Source organism: Gobio gobio (genome assembly GCF_949357685.1).
Source record: "Gobio gobio genome assembly, chromosome: 2".
Lineage (NCBI taxonomy): Eukaryota > Metazoa > Chordata > Actinopteri > Cypriniformes > Gobionidae > Gobio > Gobio gobio.
This window is the reverse complement of record NC_137098.1, coordinates 49,620,234-49,639,008: the sequence shown is the minus strand read 5'-3', so window position 1 is coordinate 49,639,008 and position 18,775 is coordinate 49,620,234. Positions and strand designations below refer to the sequence as shown.

Genomic DNA, 18,775 nt, shown 5'->3' with positions numbered 1-18,775 from the left:
CTTTTAACATCTCTAAAACAAGCAGCAGATTGGAGTGTAAACCACTGCAAATTCACAACTGCTCCTACACTTCAAAACCCCTAAGAGGCAATGAACAGGGTTATGCATTCACCAGAGACCATTTTGCACCAGAGACGATTATTCTTTCTCCGTTCTTTCCTCGTAGCCTGTAAACTTCAAGTCTATGTTGTTATTACCAAATCAGACATGACTGTGTGAGAATGGGGGTTAGATTACAGCATAAATACCAGAGGAAAAAGGGACCCCCCTTCCAGACTCTTAGCTCGCACCGTCATATGGTCCTCATCAGGGCTCTCGCTGAGATTTATATACTGCACGAGGTACGTTAATGCTGCTGTTATCAGCCAAGCACGTTGTGTTTAGATTGAGGCAAGAAAAGATGATCAATGCGTCTGTGGTATCGTGAGGAGTTTTTAAACACGCTCCCACCTGGATGAATCCCTCTGGCGTTGCTAATTAAAATTTCCCTGAAAAGTCTGACAGGGAAAAAGGAAGAGGCAGAGCATAAGAAGGGGCGTCTTTTGTTTCCCTTTCACTCAGTTTCAATCCCAAGTCCGCAGAGCCTGTGAATAATGACAGAGGGTTTATATCCAGGTTGGGGGCTGTGGGGTGGAGGGAATAGTTGTACCCTGTCGAGCTGCTTAAACGTCTTTCCTTCTGAGCCTTTCATGAACTGTGGAACTTGGCCTGTCACAGATCGCAGCAGCTGCACACTCCCCACACAATACCCACGATTCCTTGCTCCCATAGTGCTGACTGGACAGGCCAGATGGAACCAATTTTTAAGCCCTTTTCAGTCTCTGTCTTCCCTGACTTTCAGCTGTTTATAGTTCTAGCAAAAGGAGAGATCCTTTTCCTCACACAATGAGGAAACTGCGGAATGCTGCTAACAAAGTGACATGCGGGAAACTAGAAATTAGTGGCTAAATTGATTTCAGTGCTCATTTGTAATTGATGGCTTTTACAGCAGTGTTTCTTAAACAAACAAATTGGGTTTCTTCCATTCGTTTATGACTTTCAATCAAAACTGCAATGCAAAACCATATTTGTCCTAATAGCCTTCTACTATACAAACACTAAAAATAGAAACATGTAAATGGAAACATGAGTGCATTCGGTTCAAAAGACTCAAAGCAGTCATTTTCCTTAAACAATTCAGTACACTGTTCTTATCAGGATTTACAATTTTGTCCTTTATCAGGCAGACTGAAGACAGAACAGTTGCTCACACTGAGCCATAAAACTTATAGAGGTCCTAATGAAATCCCAGTCATAGATTTTATGCACATAAAAGAAAATGTGCAGATTTTCTTCATAGTACTTAGCATTCATGTCAAGCTCCAAAACAAAAAAAATAACAAGACAAACAAATACAAAAGTGGCATAATATTAGTCTACATGACTCTAGTACTTTATTTCAAGCCATATCATAACTTTGTGTAAGAAATAGACTTAAAGGTTCACTATGTAACTTTTGGCTCTCTAGCGACTGAATGCGTTGCATGGAACAACATTGTAGCCGGAGCTACTCTCTGTTTATGTATATGATGAGTCAAAAAACAAAAGTAACATGGTAAACATGCACCTTTAAGTTGAAAGTAGTTGTCAACCGATATTGATTTTTTGATGGCCGATGCCTATATCTGAGAGAGCAGGGTGGCTGATGGCCAATATAAAGCAGACATATATAAAATGTATATTTATAATGAACGGCCAGGCATAGGAACATAATTTCTTCCCTCAGGCAATCCATCTCACGAACAGTTAATGCCTTCGGCAATAAAAATGTGCAATACACACACATTTATTTATTTATTTAACACACCACACGTATTTACATTTCAGTATACTGTATTCTGTATTACATTTTTGTATATTGTCATTTCCTATTTACTTTTTCTATATATATATTCTTTTTTATTATCTGTGTCTTGTCACTGTCATTCTGTTAGTGCTGTGGAAGCTTCTGTCACCAAAACAAATTCCTTGCATGTGTAAACATACCTGAAAATAAAGCTCTTTCTGATTCTGATATATTTTTTTACTTATTATTTAATAAATTAGAAATAAATAATTTGAAAATTAATTAAAAATAATTCCTATTACAGTATTTTAGCAAATAAAGAAATTGTTAAAAATATATGAATAAAAAGGAGGTACCACAACCACTGTGACCAACAGGACATTCAGTAATCTGGTAAATTTGTGTGCACTGGGTAATCATATATTTTCAAATAAAAAAATATGTAAAAACCAAATCTGTACTCACACTTAGATTATCATAAACACAGAGGGAGAAATATTCCAACAAGCTATCTTGTCTTTATCTGCTTTTCTGTAGATAGTATGCTCTATTAGTACAGAATTGTGTCTTTTAATATCACTGTCTTAATGCATTAAGCCACGTTAAGCGTTTTATAACATTCCCACCGCCACGCACAGAGTAACACGCGTTTGTATGCAAGATCTCACAGCTGGAGTCGACTAAGTCTGCAAGGTTTGTGAAATTAAATGTTTATTAGATATTCAATGATTTGTTTTAATGATATGAAATGTGTATTTGCTGAATGCTGAATGTAAATGAAAAAGTATTATGTTTACCTTTCTGTTACTAATAATATAAACGCAAACGCTATCACCACTGATCTATAAATGGATCAGTGGCTATGACACATTTTCAAATACCATTTACTTTTTTGTTTAACAGTTCGGTCTAATAACATGTTGGACAAAAAAACTGTTAAACACAGGCCGTAAACTAATGAAGATGGCATTCTCAGCACTGTCAAAATAAATGTCCCGCTTCCGAAACATCGGATAAACATAAAAATGTTGGCCTTGCCGGTATATTGGTCAACCACTAGTGCAAAGTCACTATGAAACGAAAGTAACGACTTTTTCAAAAAGTAAGTTAACGGGTCCCATGGCATGGCATTTTTCTATTATTTTATAATGTTTCCTGAGGTGTACTTATATTGTTAGTATGATTTTTACATAAAAAAATGTCATAATTTATAAATAAAAGGCATTTTTTCTATACTGTTATTACCCCTCTGGCTGAATGCCCTGTTTCAAGGGGCGTGTCTGCTGTGAGACTTCAGTGAAAACGGCCACTGTTGTGATTGGCTGATATCTTTGCATTTGAAATGAGTGTTAGATTATGTTGCGGAGGGGCCGTGGTTTAGCAAGGCACTGCACGCACTGCATGCATGAGAGAGAGAGACTGACAGGGCACTCGTGAACCATGGAGAGCTGGAGGAAGTTTTATTGTACTGAGTTGTTGAGAGCGCTGTGCGGTTAGCGCGAGCTTATTTGTATCAGAGTTCTGAATACAGTCCCAGTCACATCGACTCTGTCTTCCACCTTTGTAACAAATGTAATGTACCATTACAGCCGTCGAGATGAACGAATCGTCAAAATGTGGATTATAGCATTATTTTATGATCTATTTCTATCACATGAAATGCTACCGTGGTGAGCATTGAGAACACAGGCAGTCTGTTGATCACGTGAATGCAGTGATCTCCTCATTGCAACGCGTTTTCTCTCACAAAATGCTTTCACCACAACTAACAGCAAACACGACATGGACATGAATACAGTAAGAGCTTTGTGCAGCATAACAGCGTCATTCATTATAACGGCAGTTTGGGCAAGTGTGCAGATACACTCGCGACGTGTGATTGACAGCTCCGGACATTATAAAGAGTGTTCTTTGATCGCTCTCTGTAGTTTAATCACTTAAAAAACGGATTTGTTAATGCTACTAACAGAAACGATCGTTTTTAGCCACTGGCTTGATTCACTGATGCACTATGCTTAGGGCATCAAGACGGCGATCATTAAACGATCTAGAAAGAAAGTCTGCGTGAACTTGAATGATTAGCTACACATCAGAAATCACTGATCACAGATCAGCCATTAATGAACACTGTTACTCACTGTTTGTCGCGGTGCTGTCGAATCCATATCGTAAAGTCTGTTTGTAAAGCCTGTGCTGACATAAACTGAATCCATTTTCTCTGAATGCTCTGGGCGGGCAAACAGAGGAAGGGGAGGTAACCTTTCCTGGTAAGATGTCATAACAGGAAAATTCAAGATCAGCTTGTCTGAGCTGTCATTTTCTCAAAGGCAGAGAAAGACAGACAGAACTCGTTTTACACCCATCAAAATTTCTAGCCACTTGGGGACCATATACAGGCTAGGGGAACTCATATTAATGTTAAAAATGAAATTTTCATGCCATGGGACCTTTAATTAATCAGAAATACTTAATATTTCATTCAGCAAGGACACATTAAAGGCACAATATGTAAGATTTTTTCACTAAAATATCCAAAAATCACTAACACAGTGTTATATATTTATAGTTATATACCAAATGTTTCCAATCCATTTTAACCAGTGTAACGGGCCATGTCATTGCATCGCCTATCAATGACATCATATCAGCGTTAGCCTCAATTTCCAGTTCTTCAGGTACTCTACCGATTAGATTTTCACTTTAATATATTATGTGTTTTAAAAGACAGGTGAGCAACTGTTTGGATACCTTTATCAACAGAAAACGTATTATTGTTATATAGCTCAACACGGTTAGTCTTATTGTTTGAATCTCTTGTTTTCTTGTTTTACCACGAGTAACATATTTGTATGCTTCAGAGACAACACTATTTTGTGTGGCTAACATAGCATAATCAAAAAGAGCTTTATTTGAAGTAACAGTAATACAACATTTTCTCCACCATACAATATATTTAAGATATATATATATATATTTAACTGTATGCAATTTAGCAACACAAGTCATTCAGCTTTTATTAATAAGATATTCTAACATTGATCTAGCTTACTGCAGTGTGCAACAAGTGCCTCATACCAGCCACAGAGTGAATGCGAAAGAGTAACATTAGAGAGTAACACTGCATTCACATGGGGCGTCTGCGTCAACGCTTGACAGAGTGCGTGTCTGAAGCTTTGTGCTGACGCGACCATCATAGTGACAACAGCCAATCATATCACTTTTCCGGTGTTGCATGAACGCAATTGGCTAACGTCTGCGCTAGGGTATTTGCACAGGCAATCTGATTGGCTGATGCCTGTGTTGGCGCTTGAAAAGTTGAACTTTTCAACTTCTGCCATGAGCAACGGCAGTGACGCGACGCAATGGAACCCACAATTCAGATCGGCAAAACATGACGTCACCCATTCAAAGTAAATGAGAAGCATTGACGCAGACACCCCGTGCAAATACAGTGTAACAAAGTACCTCTGAGAGTACAGAGTACAAAAAGCACAGAGTAACATAACTTTCAACACACTCAAACGTATTTTAGTATGATTGTTTTGACCAAGTAAAATAGCGCTGCGTTACCCCAAAAAATTTATTTGTCAGATGAAGTGACCTGTATGAGTAGTAGTTCAGCACTCACGGCTATTTCATTAGAATGAGAAAATGATGTGAATTGAAATGCTCAAACGTAACTGTAACCAAGTTCAAGTTCAGGGGAGGAGGAGACTGGAACTGCCAAACGTTAAACGTAACTTGAATTGTAATAGACATAAAGAACATAACTAAAGAAGCAGTGGGCAACTACAGCATAATAGAAACAGCAACGTAACAAAAACTTTGGATTGTTTTCCATCAGCTGTGAAGGTGAAGACGACAACTCCCATGATTCCACGCTCATTCACAGCATCAAGCTACACGTTTATGTTTACATACTATGCCTTTAACTGTATATTTAAAAAAGCCATTTGAGTAATACAATTAAACCAAACATATATCCATTGATGCATCAGACATGCATCATAGTCTATTGTGTTTGATAGCTTACAGAGATGTATCTCAGAGACCTGGAGGATGTTACACAACAACAAGACAAAAAGCTACCTTCTCTCCCATTAGAATAACAACTGAGTCATGTAAACCTTGTATAATCACAACCTAGCCTTGTCGGACTGACAGGTGGCAGGTGCTGTGACTGCTGTCTCTGTGTAATACCAATGACACACAACATTACAGTAAGTTCCTTGTAATAACTCCCAACCCTAGACTAAAAAAGTTATTCAAGGACAGCTATAATAAAACGATTGCTTAGACAAGGGATGATAGTAAAGTGTTATATTAAGGCCTAGATTGGACACATTTTGAAGCACATTGTGTAATCTGAAGGTCAGCCATCCAGCTATTAATGCAAGTCACAACGTGTTGCCTTTTTAAAGTGTCTGAAAATTACAGGTGCGTCAAAACAAAAACCACAATGCACAGTCCTTTAAAGGCAATGATGTCCATTCAATGTACCACATTGAAAAGGATTTCACAAGTTAATTTATTCTTTTGTTATAATCATGCTTGCTCTCATGGATTAATCGCTTTCATGTACATCCTTAGAAAAAAATGTGATCACAAAGTAGCCTATAACAATCACTATTATCAAACTACTAAATTATTTAAAAGATAAAGTGCATAAGCGGCTCTGCATCTCGATAACAAGACAAGAGACAGAATCTGGGAAGACAATGCATGAATGCACAATTGCATGACGTACTGCATTGCATTGTTTGACACATGATATCCAGTGTAAATAAGAGCCCTTGCATCACTGCTATTACATCTGAAAGTTTGTGGACGAAATCACATTCACACTGGAATAACAAACTATGGATCAACTGCAGCTTAACGAAAAGGTTTGTTACACATTATGATGACAGGGCTGTGCATTCTGTTCAAGGTTTAGTGACATCCCACCCTTATCCATATTGCACAAGCACTGGACAGAGAACAGAGCGGCTCCCATGGTTGAGCTGACAATCCAGACCAATGAGAAGGAAGGGTCATTGTTCCAATAGCACAATAGACAGTCTGTTTAGAAAGTTCAGGAAAAAAGGGCTTGCAGCTGCAGTAACAGCCAAAGCTGAAAGCAGGGGGCACTATATACTTGTGATCTACAGTGATCATGTAACATTCATGTGCAGTACATGTCTGTGGGTGTGCTCAAATGAGTGCATGATTTTAGTGGAAATAACTGAAATATGCCATTAAGGAAGAAATAGTTTGCTGTCAATTCTCTTTCATTCAACATTTACATTTAAGCATTTAGCAGATGCTTTTTTGATGACTTAGATTGCACTCCAGGTATACATTGTTTTAATCAATGTATGCGTGCCATGGGAATCGAACCCATGACCTTGGCACTGCTAGTTCAACTGTTTGAGCTGCAATACTCAACAGTATTTTGACCACTAAACATTTTTTTTTTGTGTGTGTGTGCTCTATCAGGGACATTTATAAACTAGACTTGACCTTGGAACACTAAACTATTCCTCAAATAAAACTAAACTTAGAAAAAAAAAACGTTTGAGGAAACAACCAACATGCATTTGAGTTGGGAAATTACCAAATAAGGTAAACACATTTGACGTAGTACAGTTTCAACCACATTTTTACAAAAAAAAAGTCATGTTTTGACCCGCAATTGCATTTGAAACATCTACTATTTACTATTTACTAAACTAGCATTTATGGGAATTGTGTTTTGAGCATTTTCAGGTATCACGCGCTTAACATTTTACTCCAATGATGCTCAAAAATGCTTTCTATCAAGGAAGCGCACTAGGTTTTGACACACAGCCTTTGTTTGCGATTGGCTGTGCTCATTGACATACAATGTAAACCCGCTAGAATGAGATAAAAGTTTTACCTGAACGAAATGTCCCGCTGATCGTGCCATTTTGTTCAGCGTCTCACAAACACTCGTAGCGATTGCAAAAACTCATCGATTTGCCGGTAATACCTGGAACTTTTCCCTAAACTTCCAGGCATGTCCTTCAAGCGGGGTAAATCCCTCCCTACTTGAAAACTCTCTCTTGGCAGAAGGCTGAGCTAGTTGCCATGGATACGGATTGTTTTGCCCCCACTCGCCTCTCCAGGTTCTCGCGCTCCAAGCCTCCCACACGAAACTAAACTGTCTGTTCACATGAGCCACATGGATCTGAACTTTACACGCTGCAGTGGCAAATTAAGCGAGGTTAAAATAAATACATTTCACACATATTTTGCCGGATGGTTCGTTCATCCTTCCCCAGGAAAAAACATCCAAGAATAGCTCCTTATTTGTACATGAAAAGCTCATCGTACAAAACGGTCCCACGGGGTACCCAAGTAACTTCAGCTGGAACACATAGCCTTCTACTTAAAGTGGGTGAAATATAATCATACATTAACATAATTATGCTTATTTCTTCTTGTTTGTCATCAATTCTTGAGGAAAACGCTCGCGAATATTTAACACAAACATAACATTAACGGTGACAAAAATACCTCTGAATAATCGCAAATAAACACTGAAAGTGATGACAAATAGACCCACAACAACAATATAATATCTATAAAAGCAGCTATCGGTAAAACAATAAACGTTAAAACAGTAATCTGCATAATTTATTCATGCTGCGGTGCATTGTTGGCAACTCGAATGAGCATTTATCGCAATATTGTTATCCACAGATTCCACACCTTGATCAAAAGTGATGGAAAAATAAGTAACTGTTACTGAAAATCGTATTTTGTGGTTATTTAAATTTGCTTTGGTTATGGTGTTTTTTGTAACTATTTATTTAGTGAGTGAAAGGAAAAAAACACCAAGCATCTGTGTGTGCACAGTTATGTCCGATATAACATTTCAAACAGTGTCTTTCGTGTCACATGTTTGCAATGGTTGTGTGGATGATTTAATATTATGACATTTTGTACACCAGCGAGGCATGACCACAAGGGCAAAACCACAGCCTTGAGAAAAGATAATGTGAAAAATTCTTGCCATGGTGAGCCACATTTATTGATATTGAAATGTATTCATTTTCTTGTTGCTATGGGTTTCACTTTTAATGATTAGCTACTTAGAGCAATTTTAGTTGGGAACATTGTAAAATGAGTGCCTTTTGAATTTAAACACAAATTCTATGGAGTCATCCATGATTTACCTTTATCCATATGTTCCAGGCATCTTAGGATTCTCAGCAGCAGAGGACAAGCATAACACATTGCAAACAGCTGTCTAAACTGTGGTATGCAATCACATGTAAGCCAAATAAGCAACCGCAATAAGAAGCAGGGATCTGTGGTTGACAAAAGCTGTATGATGACAACTTTCTCTGGAACCCTTTCGAATTGTACCAATACCTCATCAGAAATTCGGTTTCTGGTGCTGGAACACACTGTGGGAGCTTTTCCTCAAATCTGTATTAAATTGCTGATATAATAGCTCAGGGACAGATCATCACTTCATTCATTTCCAAGAACAGTCATTCATTCCAGGTGTTTTGAGAGGGAAATAGTTCTAGTGTTGGCTCAGTCTAAATACTGAATTGGACCAGACTCTATAGGGAAATACAGAAATGTATTTTTGTTGCAAAACCTTGAGAGACTAACCAGCTGAAAATAGTGATTCTACTGCAAAACCATATTATTATGAATCAGACGGATGAAATTTGGTATACTGTGTATTTGCTAAGGTCACATCCTAGCTTGTCATGCTACTCTCACATTTCAAGCGAGCATTCACTATATTTAACCTTGCATCCTGATTTTGAGCAGCGCATGTCAAGAACACCATGAGGCCCAGACTAAACATCTCCCATGGTAGAGGATGTCTGTTACGGTGATCATGACACCAAAATATGTGGCTGGAAATGTTTGCTAGATATGGACTAATCTAAAAGCCAAACAGCCCTTTTTCTAATCATTGCTGCTGCTAAGTGTTGACCCAATCGGAACATAATGCATTCTTGATATGGTCCCAGCAGTTGGAACCACAAAATTGAGCAGATAGGCCCACCTTAATTCTGTTTTGTGCAGAAAAAAACAACTCCACAACTTCTCCACATGGCCTTTGTTTTTAATCCATAGGCAGCATCAAATTCCAAATGTATGTCCAGCACATAATAAGAATTCATTCAACCCTCCAATAAGTCTTGATTATGACCGGTAAGGAGGACTGTGATAAATACTTGAGATGCATCCCACTGGGGTATCCCATCATCCCTGTGATTGCAATTACAGAAGTCTCAATGTTCCTTTGGTCTTTTTCTCAGAGGAAGTTGGCGAAATACATGCATCTGAGGATCTTGTTTTTTTTAACATGTCAGTCCTGCTATACGTGTATGCTAGCTTAAAAGGATAGTTCACGCAGAAATGAAAATTCTGTCATTATTTACTCTCCCTCAAGATGTTCCAAACCTGTATGAATTTATGAACACATTTTGCAGAATATGGATAACCAAACCAACTGCAAAGTATTGGATACTCTTCAAAATATCCCTTTAAGTGTTTCAGCCAAGGGTATAATAATAATGAATCGTTCTATTGTTGTTTTTTATTTCTGATGGATTATTACTGCAAAAAAGTATGAACAGAACTTGCACCTTTCAATCATTATACAATAAGATGAACATGTTACGTTCCCATGATGGAAAACATAATATATTTGGTCTACAAGGTATTTCCTTATGTCTCTGTATTTATTTTCAAATACACTTACATTTCCAGTAGCATGTCAATTACAAGTCAAAAGTACAATTTACACCTGTTAAAGTAGTTATATGAAACTTTATGCCAGAGCTGTTAAACTGTTTCCCCTTCCTTGAGTGTAAGGGCTTCATCAGTCATGTTCAGCAAAATCCACAAAATCTCCAAAATACAACAGTATCCATTTGCAACAGCCCTGAAAGTTCACCACACCCTTACCGCAAAATATTCCTGTCACAATCATTCTGTTCAGGCATTTGAAAATACAAAGCACAATATTGTATTCAATGTTCTATTTATTCCCGAAAAATGGCAATGCTTAGAATATGTTAAAATGTTTTGTTATAGGGCATTCTATGACGGGATACATTAGTCCCCCATGTAACCTACATATGTGTAAAATGTATATATGTTTTTCAACACACACAAAAAGTTTAACTTTATATTTATAGTTTCTTACGTTTTTTATTTCTTCACAAAGGGTGATTTTTAATAACATTTTGTAATTGCATGAACCTGAGCACCTGAGCTAAAATTGATTATTTTTTATTATATATTATAATTTAGCTTATAATTCATTGTTATTTTGCTTGAGATAATAACACTCAAACAAAATGTCTAAATATGCACTTATGTTTTGACATCACTTTAAACCATTGTTTTCAGAGTTTCTTGCAATGTTGCAATGACAGGAATTACATTTTGAACAAGGACATGCCAAAAGAAACATTCAAGATAGATCTGTCAAGCAAGGAACCATGATAAGCCAAAGGGAAAGGACAGTCAGAGACAGCCTTGAGGGAGGCAGAGACAGAGACAGAGACAGAGACAGAGAGAGAGAGAGAGAGAGAGAGAGAGAGAGAGAGAGAGAGAGAGAGAGAGAGAGAGAGAGAGAGAGAGAGAGAGAGAGAGAGAGAGAGAGAGAGAGAGAGAGAGAGAGAGAGAGAGAGAGAGAGAGAGAGAGAGAGAGAGAGAGAGAGAGAGAGAGAGAGAGCTGTGGTTTGTGCCTTAATCATTTCCCACACTGTGGCCCTGGGGGAGAGACAACCCCAGATGAGGGTGTTATTTAAGTGTAAAAACAGTCAACTGTTGCTGTAGTCTGAGGTCAGACTGAAAGTGGAATCTAATTTTTTTATATAAATATGACTAAGAAATAGCAATAGCACAACTCAACCACTGAGCACAAAATATATAATTATGGGGGGGGGGGGGGGGGGGGGGGGGGGGATATTACTATTATCATAATGATAATTGTGAAAACGGCGATTCAGAATTGTCTAATCGTTTTCTTGGTGATTTTAGAAGGATTAAGAGCGCCTCCTTGTTTCTGGTTCACAGTAAAACACCACAGAGGAGTTTATGACTCTCTCCAATACACATGAATTATTTATTCTGATTAGTTATGTTCTCATAAGCGCGTGTATTATAGGCTAGCCTATCTGTTATTATGAAGGAATTTGTTCTGGCGACTTCAAAACACATTTGAGTCTCTTGTCAATTTTAATTGTTCACGTCAAAACCAAAACGCATGCCATCTTTTCTGTAATTTATGCTATTATATTATTATTTTACTTCTCCCCCAATATTTTTTCTCTTATTACGCTTTTCTTTATATTTCTGCAGACTCGTTTCATTTAAAAGTTTTAGCATTAATTACATAAATTGTAAGGATTTTGTTTTTTATCCATTTACAAAGCAAGAAACTCACAGGAGCATATCGAACATAAAGGCAGTCAGATAAAAAAAAAAAATCCTACCTTGTCTGGTTAAGTGACGCTTGCGTTGCCAAGGTTACCATTTCACATATCCATGCTGTGAGTTTGCATAAACTTTCAGTGGAGTGCGCGCTGGGTCTATCTGTCCCAGTATTTTTGGCTGGGAGGAGGAGGGAGCGCAGGAAATGATGAGAACCGCTGTTTGAGAAATGTGATATGCAGCTATTTCACTTTGTCTAGTTCGTTTATGAGGTACATACTTTCGGTTAAGGTAATACACATAGCTTTTTCAGTTAAATAGTTTAAATAACCAGTTCACTGTGTTTACTAGCCTATTTTAAAATCGGTGTAAGAGTAAGTTACTTGCATGTCTGGATGTAACGTTACAGTCTGTGAATATATGAGAATTTTCCTACCAATAGGTCTAAAGTAGCCTACATTCGACTCAGTTTTATTATCCTTTTCATACTAAACATAACTGCCCTGCACGTTTAATAATAAATGAACCCAGTGCTAATGTAAAAAGCCACTTTGGAAACAGCGCCTCCTGGGGATTAAAAATGCCATTACCATTAAGCGAATCTGCGTCATTTCGTTTGAGCAGCGTATTATGGCTGGAACAAACTGAGAGAGTCAGGAAACCATGATAGTTCACATATTATGAGAACTGTAATGTAAATCAAAATGTCAAAACAGCTCTCTCTGTTAAATCATGTACCCGAACATATATATACACATTAATGCCAAAGAATATAATTTTGAAATCTTCAAAGAATGTACCATTCAAAAATGTGAATATTTTTACACCATCATGAACATTTTTACACCATCATGAATCAGAAACCTGAATCTACACTAAGCTAGAGAAGAACTGAACTGGGAAGTTAGTCATTAAATAGCATATCATTGGGGGAAGATGACAAAACACATTCACAGATTATTATTTACATAGAATAGTTGACAGTAAATTGCAAGGTAAGAAAGAGAAAAGCGAGAGAGGGGAATTTTACTCTGTACAATAAACTACTAAAGACTGGATATCAATATGTTGGGTTTAGTATGAATTCTGGAATTTATATAAAAACAGTTTTGTGAGTAAATGGATCACCTAATGTTATGAGGAAAATTGGCACTTCTATCCCCACATCACATTCGGTGGTGACTGGACCGCAGTAGAAGTAAACGTTTTTGTCGTTGTTGTTAATTTCAGAGTGCATGATTTCAAAATGCAGGAACAGTGATAATTAATGCAAACAGTCTGTATAACAAGCAAGACTAATAATAAACGAGGTTTTGTTGAATGCATTCGTCAAGACGACAAACCTACACACACCAAAAAGAGATGTACACACTGGGGTCACTGGGGGCTGCTCAGACATCATGGAGAAGACCCAGCTTTCAGCACAATACCAGAACCCACATATAACAGTCCAGACTGTGAATGCTTTTAGCTGAGAACCACGTGGCGGTCGAAGACAGACTTGCGCTGTTCTTGGACCTGCCTCCTCCAGCGCTGCTGAGCGTGCTCCACTTTGTTGAGCATGTTGGAGCGAGAGCGAGAACGGGAAAGCACATCGTGGGCATTGGCGAAGGGCTGTTGGTCCTGTAAGAAAAGAGTGTAATGTTAAACTATATGCCTATAATTAAAAACACAAAATCTATTCTGTTATTCTCATCCAATACAACAGGCTTTTCCTCCAAACTACCAACATTTACAACTTAAATTTAATCTTGTATCCATAAAGACGAAACAAAACACTTACCCCAACATCGTCTTCACTCTGAATGAGCTGTGAATGGCCAAACAGCCTCCTCTTCAATATAGGCTCCAACAGTGTCAGATAGACCATATACAACAGCAGAAGGCCCAGAATAGACAGATATATTATAATAGTGACCTGTAAAAAAAGTGGAAGATGATTATTTTGCTAATATTTCGACTTATTTTAAGTTTGCATATCATATAAAGATATTGAACTTACTTTGATGGTTCCAGAGCTCCTTTCTTCATATTTGCATTCACAGCGTAAACAGTATGCCTCCACATCCTTGCCTTCAACAGGCATCGGCTCCACCACGTGAAGGCAATTGCTGTGCAAATGATTATTTTTGAGGCGTTATGGATCAGTGAATAGTGTCATGGAGCTGGTTCATTACAAAAAGTATTGTACTCTCGAATTAAGCCTAGTAAATCATTTACCAGTCCTTCAAGGAGACGTTTTGATTGTAGATCTGTCCATCAATTTCCTTATAGGGTGGACAGATGCATTTGCACCTGATGTCTTCTGAATTCTGAGAAAATTCACCACAGATACACAAGCTTACACATTTACAACAAAGAAAGCCATGAAAACAATGACCATACTACCATACTTCTGTCGGTTTAGAAACCATTTTACATGGTTTGCGATCAGAAAAGTGTTTATTTACGCTTTTAATTTGCAGAAATATTGCAACATGCTAACGGCTAGTTAGCACGGCCAACAAAACAATATGCTCACAACAACAAAAAGCATTTCATGTATTAAAATAGAGTGATAAATTTCCTAATGTACCTTGGCTTCTGATGTTTGCGCATATAATATCAGAAAACACACAAGCGATGAAAACGTCAACAGATTGTAAGCGCATCTTGGCGTCACTCGATTCATCTTTTTCGCTTCAACTTAAGACAATGTTGCCAAATACCGAAGAGAGATGTCCCAGAATAACGAGTTAATCTTCCTTTAGCAACGCATGCAATGGCTAGAAGACGTTTGTTCCAATTAAACGTCAACAAAACAAAGCAGGAGGGATGGACTGTGTCTGACACATCAGCTGACGATCAGCAGCCGGTCCGCGCATTATCACTTTCCTCCGGAAACATGTGAGCTGGAACCATTCTTCCGTACGAATAAACGAGTACGCACGAGTTCTTACATCGCGTTATAAGCTACACATCTTTCCATAAAACACTCATATCATCAAGTAGTCGGGATTTACATCCATGACGCCACTATGGACATGATCCAATGCCACATAAAAATGCATTGGTACATTCTATTTATGTTCTACTTCTAGCTCTAGGCCGGTAATTCCCAACCTTTTTTGCCTTATGCACGCCACATTGGTAATATATTTTTTCATTCATAAAAGAAACAAAGAGATGAATCATATTCATTTATTTTAACCTACTGACCCTTAAATATTATATTAGAAATTATTTAAAAATATATTTATTTAATAATTTCTGTTTTATATGTTTAACAAAGAAAAGTGATATCTCTCCAAGAACCCCTGGAATGTACCTCTGTTTGGAAATCACTGATCTAGGCTGCTTCTGTTCATTTTAAACAACAAATACATTTTGAGTGTATTTCTTTATTTACATGTAAGATGTACAACCATAAAAATATAAACATTTAATTTACTCTGCATGTCATTAATGGGTAATCAATCCTACATCAAGAGCCTCTTAATCCAAAAATCAGTTTGGGTGATGGTAGTGTGAACGAAGAGAAAAATTGATAATGGATAAAATGACCATAATGTCTACTGAAAATATTGTGTACACCTAATGTCTCCTATTGGAGACAAACGAAGAATACATATATGTGATGTATGAAGAAGGCTACAATGCAAAAAAAATAATATAATACAGTAACATGAGAGCTGATGCAATTTTTTTTTACATAATGTACAACACATTCAAACTCGCAAAAAAATGACTTTAACTGCTTTAAGTTCCACTACATCCTTAGTAGTTCTCTGAAGTTTCAAAATAAGCTGGTCAAACATTTTCACAAAAATGTTGTGAAATGACCTTTAATATATAACAAGCAATCTAGTTGCTCTTCTTTTTTTATGACTATAATTCATTCCAGCTGTAATTAACATGTGTCTGTAACAGTCACTTCTGGGCGATAAAGGAATGAAACAGGAAGGATCTTTTTCTTCAAAGGTAGTGGCTCATGTTATAATTGTAAGAAGGGCAGCAACCAATCCATTCACCGGAAAAACAGTTAATTTTCTTCAGGAGAAAAATGTTCCAATGACGTACAGTATTTAGGAAAATCTTTCATGAGCTCTCATCTCGTCAGGTCCAAGAAGTTTTGAATCCACAAGTATGCAGGCGGCCAAGAACATTCAGGAATATTTGTTCCAGGGCAGTCATTTAAATTTGGCTAGAGCGTCAAATATTCATTCAGTAAAAGATTATTTTACAACAGTCAGGGCCGTAGAAATCTCAAAACTTTGGAGCGGAGGAATCTGATAAATGATTTGGGAAACATTTCTCTAGACTCTTGTGCAGTGTAGTTGAAGAAGTTTTGTGGATGGGCCAGGACATCAAACAGTGCCTTCATTAGCTTCTTGTCCTGTTAAGTTAATAAGAAAACATAAATTAACTGTAAGCCATATACAAAAACGCCAGCACAGTATATATTTTCCCATCTTCCACATGGTGGCACTATTGCCTCTTTTTTACTACAGGGACCTGCAATGGCAAACCTCTTGATTATTATTTAAAATCAATTTATAATGAGAGACCTGTTAAAAAATGAACAAATTCACTGTGCACTATACCTTAAGAATTTCTTGATGATTCTCGGAGGCATATAATCTTCCATCCCTAACAATGTCTTCAATGAGCTCCTGGTAGTCCTCTAAAAGAAGCATATTACACAACATATTAATACTCAACATGAATACTTCTCATACAATAAAAAAATGTCAGCAATTCAGTTCTCACCATCATACGTCACATAAGGCACTTGGAAGCCTTTCCCACTGTTTCCTTCATTGGAGTGGAACTGGATCCAGAGTTTCTTTGAGCGGGAGGTAAAAGCGATGGGTCGCTCATACGTCTGGCACGTTTCATAAGTCGTCACTGAATTGGGCAGAGCTGTGGGAACAGTAAAGAAACTTCTAAAGACCTTTGTAGTGGCTTATTCGAGCCCCAAGAGATGAAGGAGAGCCCTAATGAGCCCATCGATGCGGCTCCTCCCCCCATTTCCTCACATGTGTATTCACAATCACCCTGCTAAGCCCATGCATTCAACACCAGATCACAGCCCTGCAACACTCACAGCTCTTCCGCATGACCAAATAGTCCCCACACTCGTCTTCAATGGGAAGGTAGATCTCAGGTACCACGACGAGGATTCTGCGCTTGGGAGGAGGGGTGATGGTCCAGGTGCACTCGATGTTGGCCGGGTAGTTGCCGGGGTAGTTGGGGGATTCGATATAGCCGGTGAATTCTCCCAACTCTCCTCCACAGTGTCTGTCTGGCAACAATAAATGAAACGACTTAGACTGGACTTCAGTGAGAATTAATTGTGTTGAATAAAAATACATTTGTATTAGAAAAAGGGAGGCTTCATTATAAGAATAACCCATAATCATTTTTTGGTTAATTCTGCTTACTTTTGCACTGCATAATGTTTGTGGATCCGTCAAAATCAGTGGTAGTGTTTCCAGGGCAGGCGATGCAGTAGTTTTGGCCAAACTCCATCTGATAGGTTCCAATAGGGCAACGGATACAGCGGTGGGTGCTGGTATTGTAGTAATGCCCTGGGGAGCACTGAACTGAAAGGACAGCATGGATTAGTATTTTGAAATCAGTATTTGTGTTGAATCTTAAATACCATTAAATATAGAAGAATGTGACATAACATCTGCAAAGAACATTACACAGTGTCCTAACAAGATGCGACGCCATGACACGATAAAAGGTATATTTTGCATGTTAATCAGAGTTTTTGTCCTAAGCAACCAGTTTCTATTTCTGAGATGTCCCGGCTAGACAAAGTACAACAATAATAATCTCAGGTACTGTTTTTGTGTTTTATTTCATGTTAAAAGCGTCCAATGTGAGTTTTAATATCATTTTGTGTGACCTTTATAGCCATACTGAAAGCGACAATGGATAATTCACCTAATTAGTTACTGTCAACTCAATGTGACACCACAAGTGCATTCTATGACAGATTGTTTCAGTCACTCAGTATGTATTTTTTAATAATGTTAAAATGGTGTAATATTTCTGAACTTCATTATGTACTTCTTAATTTAGTTGAGAGAGCCGTGTGTTTACAGAGAGACTCCGCCCACATGCTCTTCTGGCTGTGAATTTTGATTAATTTTGTCTCGCAGTTTCATCACGTCCAGTGTGGACAGACAGTTTGCTTGTCGCTTACCGCATCGCGTCTGGTTAAGGACATGGTGTTAGAAAAGCAGGGAATTGCCTTAAATGTATAAAGCCTAGTTTAGGTGTCCCAGCCTGACCAGTTAAAAAGTGCTGCAAAGCCCTCTAAAACCAGTAAACAAACCAGTTGGGAGACCAGCTTAGCCTGGTTTAAGCCCGGTTTTCAGCAGGAAATCCTTCATTACTGTGAAAATAGACTACCGTTCAAAAGTTTCGGGTCAGTACAAATTTCTTTTTTGAAAGAAATGAACTTCTTCTTCAGCAAGGATGCATTAAATTTATCAAATGTTAAAGTAAAAAAAATTTGAGAAATGAATACTTTTTTCA

At 37.7% G+C, this 18,775-nt stretch overlaps 3 protein-coding genes across 10 annotated transcripts in view; all 3 read right to left on the bottom strand.

The window, feature by feature from the left end:
* The window catches only part of dennd2b (DENN domain containing 2B), a 63,001-nt gene extending 50,593 nt beyond the window's left edge, over positions 1-12,408 (bottom strand). The window contains exon 1 of one of the 4 annotated variants that reach the window (XR_013816075.1): positions 12,307-12,395. The gene's annotated coding sequence lies outside the window, so the exon portion shown is untranslated. Of the gene's footprint in view, positions 1-7,724; positions 8,018-12,306 lie in introns of those variants that run through there. The other 3 variants (XR_013816076.1, XM_079810830.1, XM_079810829.1) reach the window with 3 other exon arrangements.
* On the bottom strand, positions 12,307-15,327 carry tmem9b (TMEM9 domain family, member B). Its single transcript, XM_079810832.1, has 5 exons — positions 14,820-15,327; positions 14,465-14,556; positions 14,247-14,355; positions 14,028-14,162; positions 12,307-13,867 (listed from the first exon to the last, which is right to left on the bottom strand). Exons 1-5 carry the CDS (start codon positions 14,913-14,915, stop codon positions 13,712-13,714), a joined length of 588 nt encoding a protein of 195 aa, XP_079666958.1. The 5' UTR covers positions 14,916-15,327; the 3' UTR covers positions 12,307-13,711.
* Positions 15,328-15,594: 267 nt separating this feature from the next.
* scube2 (signal peptide, CUB domain, EGF-like 2) overlaps positions 15,595-18,775 on the bottom strand; it is a 31,996-nt gene continuing 28,815 nt past the window's right edge. For all 5 annotated transcript variants that reach the window (XM_079836934.1, XM_079836935.1, XM_079836936.1 and 2 more), the window contains 5 exons: positions 17,668-17,829; positions 17,331-17,528; positions 16,994-17,146; positions 16,828-16,907; positions 15,595-16,619 (listed from right to left, as the gene is read on the bottom strand). In XM_079836934.1, the coding sequence (XP_079693060.1) occupies positions 16,473-16,619; positions 16,828-16,907; positions 16,994-17,146; positions 17,331-17,528; positions 17,668-17,829 (740 nt within the window). In that variant the 3' untranslated portion in view covers positions 15,595-16,472. The remainder of the gene's footprint in view (positions 16,620-16,827; positions 16,908-16,993; positions 17,147-17,330; positions 17,529-17,667; positions 17,830-18,775) is intronic.

Excerpts from the sequence above, each read along its gene's own strand:
- tmem9b (XM_079810832.1), bottom strand. The coding sequence starts at position 14,915 with ATGAATCGAGTGACGCCAAGATGCGCTTACAATCTGTTGACGTTTTCA. Across the intron at positions 14,356-14,464 it reads AACGTCTCCTTGAAGGACTG|CAATTGCCTTCACGTGGTGG; the intron begins GTAAATGATTTA and ends TCATTTGCACAG. Across the intron at positions 14,163-14,246 it reads GGAGCTCTGGAACCATCAAA|GTCACTATTATAATATATCT; the intron begins GTAAGTTCAATA and ends CTTTTTTTACAG.